The sequence below is a fragment of the Engraulis encrasicolus genome, chromosome 4, assembly GCF_034702125.1.
Source record: "Engraulis encrasicolus isolate BLACKSEA-1 chromosome 4, IST_EnEncr_1.0, whole genome shotgun sequence".
In the NCBI taxonomy this organism is placed as follows: Eukaryota; Metazoa; Chordata; class Actinopteri; order Clupeiformes; family Engraulidae; genus Engraulis; species Engraulis encrasicolus.
Window position 1 is genome coordinate 31889720 of NC_085860.1, and position 7426 is coordinate 31897145.

Consider the following 7426-nt stretch of genomic DNA (forward strand, 5'->3'; position numbering starts at 1 on the left):
TAACAGCCAATTTATAACGCAGTGTCTTAATGGGTTAACAGATAAGAGAAGCTGATACAGACGAGGCGGTGGGGACTCACAGGTTCGCGCAGGTTGCCAGGTTTGGAGAACTCATCCTCGTAGGTGCTCCAGCCGTAACCAGCTGCCTGTGGGGCACCCAGACGCCCGCCACTGGGGGGCAGCACTCCCAGACGGCTGGGCATGCCCAGGTGATGGAGGTGACCGCCTGCACACACACACACACACACACACACACACACACACACACACACACACACACACACACACACACACACACACACACACACACACACACATGCATGGACACGCACACGCACACGCACACACATATGCACACATTAATATAATAAACAATATTCACTTCACACAAAGTAGCATCATCACCATCAACATACTGTATGACTGCTGTTTCTGCTTGTGTGTGTGTGTGTGTGTGTGTGTGTGTGTGTGTGTGTGTGTGTGTGTGTGTGTGTGTGTGTGTGTGTGTGTGTGTGCATGCCTGCGCGCGCATGTGTGTGTATGTGGTGTTCACCTGGCGTGCCTCCAACTGGTCTGGGTCGTGCTGATGAGGACAGCTCGTCACCATAGCCCCCTCTGCTGGTGAAGCTGTCCACTGCAGGCTGCTCCCCACTCACGCCTTCACTGGTTGGGGGCAAAAACCCTGAACCCAAGCCTTGTCTGAAACAAAAAAAAGCAAACAAATAAATACAAGTCGCCATATAAATTGACATATAAACACATAGACATTTGCAAAATTGTTGGCTTCTAATTGTGGATCTGCCTTTTTTGAGGATGTTACCTCTTTTTCTTGAATCAATCATGAATCTTGGGTATAACTGCAAGTTAATTGTTCTTGTGTTTGGAAGAATTGGACATGTACATAAACTGGTCATGCGAGGACTGCAACTGTGTGGATGGATTATGCAAAAAGAGTGCAAAGGGACTTGCCAAATTCTGCTCAATTTCTGCCATAATTGGGAGCCTGTCCATCTGGAGACGGAGATGTCACATCTATCCATAGAGACTGGACTTATTATCTGTTTATCATCAATGTTGCCAATCTACAGGACTTTTTCCAATACTGTTTGGATCTGTAATCCTTCCCTGTGTGACGATCCAAATAAAAGTACTAAACTGTGTGTGTGTGTGTGTCCTAGATGCCAGACGGTGTGTTTACAAGAATTCCTCTGAGCTAAAGGAGAATGTCTCTGTCAGACATCTAGCTGCTGAAATAAAAATGACCTCTGTGTATAATTGATGATGGAATACACCGGCACGACTCTCTATCGGCCTGAACATGTCCCATGTGGAGACCCAACAGCAAATGTGAGTGGAAAACACAGTCACAGAGAGAGCAACTCGGCTCAGGATCACTGGTACTGTAGCGAAGATGACTGTGATATGAGAGAAAGGATGGAGGTGAAATCTCCTCTGTGCAGTCAGCTGCTGTTAGGGGAATGACTTTCAGAAGCAGCGAGTAAGGGCACATCAGGCTGCTTCAGTTACAGGAGGCTGACAGACAGACAGCCCTGATAACTGGCAAGGAAACATACAGACTGCTGACTCCCTTCAACACACTGGCATTAAATGCGTAACCCACTGGTTCCTGAGCATTTTTGGCCCGGGAGGGACTCTATTTTGGCATCACACATTTCTGGGGACCCCATACACATTTTATTCGTTTAAAACCCCCCCCAAAAAACAGTCAATCAAACAAACAAAAATACGACTGAGTAGACGTACACATTGTGCATGTGCACTGCACTGCAACATACGTAATAATACAACTAAGCTTCTTTTGAACTGACCTTTGAAGAATGCTCTGTGCAGAGGGAGGGGGCAGTCCAATGTCACCATACCGCTGCAGAAACAAAAGCAACATCTCAGTCATTTTGTCATTCACCTAATAGCAGAAGGTTAAAGCCCACACATCCGAAAAACCTCTGACCTGGGAGCAGGACTACCCAGTGACAGAATAAAACTGAAAAAACTCAGCTTCAACCAGGATTTTTCTTCTCCCACTGTTATAATTTTTTTTACCTAACGTTTCGGGTGAAAACCCTTCTTCAGATGTGACGTCTGAAAAAGTGTTTTGTACAACGGAAACATTACATGAAAACATTTTATAAAAGTGGGAGCAGAAAAATCATGGCTGAAGTGGACTTTCAGCTTTAGATTATCCTAATAGTACACAAACAAACTCCACTTCTGTCACACACATGCACAGATAACACATGCAGATACCCACCCACCCACCCACACACACACACACACACCCACACCCCCCCCCCACACACACACACACAATAACTTTAAAAAAAAATAGGTCTGTTGGCTATGGAGACAAAAGAAAAACATGGGGAGCAGGGTATGCCCTCTAAAACATGGCGGCTTGCTCCTCTTCATCATATTTAGGTCATTCCTGTCCTGTACTGACACACAGAAGGCCACATTCCTGCCCACTCATGAATATTTTAAGGGCTTCCCCATGCCATGACGCCTGATTGGCTCGGCTGCAGCCGATTGCCTGTGCGTGAGGACAGGTGACCAGTCTGATGTCTGCGGTGAAGTGATGTGAAAGAAACACAGTAGTGCTTTTTGTCTCCCACTTCTAGACAGATGCACACATGCACACACACACACACACACACACACACACACACACACACCCCTGCCGCAGAGAATGAAAAAAAAAAAGGTCGCTCAGGGGCAGACAACCACATGGCTTGAGGTCTGGCCAAAATGAGGTGAAGAAGAAAACCAACTGAACACATAACAACAAAACTGGAATCTGCAATACTTCTATTCTAAACGCCTCAACTTCTCTCACACATCAGGGTTGCCATGCTGTCCCATTCAGATATGAGCGTGTGCAGAGGGCAGCACGGGAATTCTCAGGTTACTACACTGCAGGCCCTGCGGAGGGCTTTGGGCCAACACATGGTGCTCTTCCCGTCGCAGTAGGATTAGCATGAAATGATCAAATCAAGCTGCTTAATCCATCCTGATCACATCACTGAAGAGGACAGCTAGACTTTCCCCCATATTCACCCATAATGTATGAAATGATCAAGTCAAGATTAATCCATCCTGACCTGATCACATCCATGCCTGCATAATGGGGGCAGCTGGAACCTCATGGTTGGGGAGTTGGTCTGCATGTTGTAATCCCGTATCTGTAATACCAGTGTGGGTATGTCTCCTACAGCCTTCTCAACCATGGCTTAAGTGCCTTGCAAGGCACCTACTGTAACCCCATGTTGCTCCAGGGGCTGTAACCAATACCCTGTAGCTAAACAAATACAAGTCACTCTGGGTAAAAGTGTAATTTCATGTGATCATATGGAAAGCCAGGGCTCAGCAGGAGTGACCCATGACCTCTCCTGACCGACCCACCCCATCATAATCTGCTATGTCCGCTCAAGGGGGGAGTGTGTGTGTGTGTGTGTGTGTGTGTGTGTGTGTGTGTGTGTGTGTGTGTGTGTGTGTGTGTGTGTGTGTGTGTGTGTGCGTGTGTGTTAGAGAGTGTGTAGTTTGTGAATGAGAGCATGCCATATTGAATATTTGCTCACGTACAGTATCAGTATCTTTGCGGGTTGTGTGTGTGTGTGTGTGTGTGTGTGTGTGTGTGTGTGTGTGTGTGTGTGTGTGTGTGTGTGTGTGTGTGTGTGTATGTGTGTGTGTTGGGAAGCTTTGTGTCAGGACTAATTTCGCGGTGACAGATGGGAGTTGTGGTGACCTGATTACTGTACTGGAGGACAAGGCTTACTGAGTTAGTCAACCGTAACCAGTTACACACTAACACCACCACCACCCGCCTGACGTTACACACTTACTCACTTGGTCAGTGTGTCAGGGACAGTGATAGAGAGAGGTGTCAGTCTGTCTGCCTGCCTGCCTGTCTGTCTGCCTGCCTGCCTGTCTGTCTGCCTCTCACACCTCATCCGTACATCACGACACAAAACAAAAGTGGCTGACTCTCACTCGATCACTCCTTTTCACACATTCACATACAGTATGTTCAGTGGAGTAGTCTACTTTTTGTGGTGGCTATACTGTATATGTGGGCAGCTATTGGTGCATAGGTTCCCAAACTAGGGGCCGGGGGCCCTGAGGGGTTGCAGAGGGAAGGGAGTGTATCAGATGCAGAGGGAGGGATTGTTAACATCTGAAAGAATTCTGATTGTGATCTTATGGTCATATTGTTAAATTCAAAAGCTTCCATGACGAGTCGCTATTGATTAAACGTGGCTGTGATATTCTAAATATTCAACAATCAATTTTAGGTGTGCACACTGAAATCCCTGTCCTTTTCTGGTGGGTATGCTGCTTATACCTGTGTTCTACTACATTATATATTATAATATTTCATTACTTATATCATATATCATATAACTTTTTCCTATGGACAGTCCTGCAGACTCACCCCAGAGAAGGGTCCTGGCGGGGCATACGGGGAGGAGGAGGCCAGGGAGGTGGAGGCAGCGGAGGATGGGGGCACCCCCCAGGGGGGCCGCGGGGGTCCCCTGGATGGCGGGCTGGATGATGGAGGGTGCGCGTGGCCGTTCCCCATCCCCATGCCCATGCCCATGCCCACCCCGGGCAACGTGATGCCCGCCGTGGCGAGGCTGGGCGCGGAACCCTGGGCGGTGGGCGAGACCAGTGCGAAGGCGTCGTCCAGGAGCGAGTGCATCTGCTGGCGCGCCTCCTCGATGCTGGGCTGCGGCGGCAGGTAGGGAGGGGGAGGGGGCACGTGCGACGGGGGAGGGGAGCCCGGCGACAGGAAGACGTCGTCAGGGGACGGAGGGGAGGGGCCGCGGCCAGGCTCAGCCTGCTCGGGGTCAGACTGAGGAAAGAGAGAGGGGAGGTGGGGGGTGGGGAGAGAAGGAGAGAGAGAGAGAGAGAGAAAAAGAGAGAGAGAGGGAGGGACATTGTCAGATCTGTGCTATGTACAGGATATACAATACCTGTAGAAATCCCATTGCTCTCAGCAATGCAACAGCACAGGTACTATACAAAGAGTGAGAGAGCTAGAAAGAGAGAGAGAGAGAGAGAGAGAGAGAGAGAGAGAGAGAGAGAGAGAGAGAGAGAGAGAGAGAGAGAGAGAGTGAGAGAGAGAGAGAGAGAGCGAGAGAGAAAGATTCGAGGTGAGCGACAAGAGGTGATTACGCACCACGTAGGCAAAGTTGCTGACTCCGGGGTATTTCCGGTAGGTTCCATCTGTCTCCGCGGTGATGAGCTGGTCCCGGTCGTGCTCATATACCCCCCCGTTCATCTTCCTCGACTTGGGAGAACGCCTTCCCCTACCACTAATACACACACGCACACGCACACGCACACGCACACGCACACACACATTGACACACACACACACAAACACACGGGTACATACACACGCACACGCACACGCACACGCACACACAGTCAATTACAGTTTATGAAACGATTTGCACAACGGTTTGCAAAACATGTCACTATTATAAAGCCTAACGCTCATATGTCAAACTTAACTTCTCAAGGTAGCAAAACCTTCCACTAATTCTCTATCTCTTGTACTTGTGTGAAGGACATTCAGAGAGTAAAGTAGGAGAGAGGACGAGAGCATGGCTGAATTTACAAATGATGGCATTTCCATGGTGACAAAACAAGTGCAGACTACAGGGGGAAAACTAGGCCAGCATTTAATATCAGAGATGGGAATGAGTACATGAGGACAATCCCTGAGTGTGATTGAGCTTTGAAGACGCGTGCTCAAAACAAGGACAATAGCCGCCCGCATTCAGTGCATGTGCAGTCAAGAAATGCTGCTCGAGTCTTTGGAAATGTGTTAGAAAAACAATCTCAGTCTGGGATAAACAGAGTCAAATTTACCCTCTGTTCTTTTTTCTTTCTTTCTTTTTAATATTTTTAAGGCTTTTTTCCTTTTTGACAAGAAATGAGTGGGGAGAGACAGACAGGGAAGATTGGCAAATGACCCGGGCCAGAATCGAACCTGTGTTGCCGGCGTAGTAACTCAGTGCCCTACCGTTCCATTCGCCCTCTGTTCTTGAACATATTAAACACTGTTACATGAAATAAGTTTTTTTTAATGGGTTGACTTTGATCCGACTTGGGGAAACAGATGACATTTTTTTTTCACCAACGGGCACTGATCACTATTGGACTATGCAGTGGGTCAACAATAAGCCCTCGCAAAAGAATATGACATCTTATTTTTCTTTCTTATTATGTTTTGTAGGCTAGCATGCTAGCAGCAGTATGTAAATGGAGGTTTTCCCAGCAGTACGCAAAATTGATTTTGTAAGGCATCTCAGGACATAGCCTTTGAAATGATTTGCTTTTTTGGCGGGTGATGAGGTAACCACTGTCACACATGCTCTCAGGGTGTCTACAGGTTTTATCAAGTTAAAATTAAGACTTTTCAATACCATTTCAGAAAAAAAAAATTGACCAACTCGCACGATCATAAAAGTGAAAATACAGTTACATTTTTGACTGTGCGTGTGTGTCTAACGACTATGGGCCTGTGGCCTGTGTGACCTGTGGCCACCCTGTGTTCTGAACTATAGCAGCTGGACTCAATAGAACTACAAAATGAGTTGCATTAATTGCAATAACACACTGAATTTCAGTTCAGCGTAGTGGCAAAGCCATTTGAGGCCGTCTTACCCGACCCCCAACATAAATTTAATGTTATGCGTTTTTGTAAGGAAATGTTAGAAATTACATTTGCAATACAGTACAATTAAGTTATATTTTTACAGGACCTTGGTGGGGTCTGTTGTAAAGGTGGTGACCTTCAATATAGGGGTAAAATGCACGTTAAAATCCTGGTTTGTGTTCACAGTACGGTCCTGGGAGGAATATGAAGTGGCCCCTCGAATGAAAAAGATTTCCCACCCCTGTTTGAATTGATGTGCACGGCCCAACTTCCAGTCGCAGGTCTGTGTCTGGGTCAATAATCATATTGATAATATGATATTACTCATATGAGTATGAGGACTGCGGATGGAAATTAGCTTTTAACGCTATAATCTGGTGCAGGTCATCGTATTACTATGTAACTAATGTCATTTGCACATGGTCCCTGATGAAATAAACCAAAATATTATCCAGACCTCTTCTTGGGCTCTGTGAAGGGCGAGGGCAGGTGTGTGTCGGGGTCGAGGATCTTGTCGATCTGCTGCTGGGCCTTCTGGTAGATGCGGTCCTGCTCCTTGGCATCTCCCCCGCCGGTGCCTGTGCCATCCGCCGCCAGCTCGTCCATGGCGGGGAAGTCGTAGTGGCCCTTCCTCTTGGCCCGTAGCCGGATCTTGTTGCGGTGGTGCTCGATCTCAGACTTGTGCCTCAGTGCTACCTGGATCTACCGCAGACGCATGCAGATACAGACACCCACACACAGACG

The 7426-nt window shown here is 47.6% G+C and overlaps 1 protein-coding gene across 4 annotated transcripts in view; it reads right to left on the bottom strand.

Moving 5' to 3' along the window:
• Positions 1 to 7426, bottom strand: part of si:ch211-1e14.1 (UPF0606 protein KIAA1549) — an 88723-nt gene that overhangs the window by 4028 nt on the left and 77269 nt on the right. For 2 of the 4 annotated variants that reach the window (XM_063197215.1, XM_063197213.1), the window contains exons 15-20: positions 7140 to 7378; positions 5195 to 5330; positions 4448 to 4867; positions 1830 to 1882; positions 554 to 699; positions 81 to 226 (exon numbers count right to left, since the gene is read on the bottom strand). In XM_063197215.1, the coding sequence (XP_063053285.1) occupies positions 81 to 226; positions 554 to 699; positions 1830 to 1882; positions 4448 to 4867; positions 5195 to 5330; positions 7140 to 7378 (1140 nt within the window). Of the gene's footprint in view, positions 1 to 80; positions 227 to 553; positions 700 to 1829; positions 1883 to 4447; positions 4868 to 5194; positions 5331 to 7139; positions 7385 to 7426 lie in introns of all 4 variants that reach the window. The other 2 variants (XM_063197214.1, XM_063197212.1) reach the window with 1 other exon arrangement.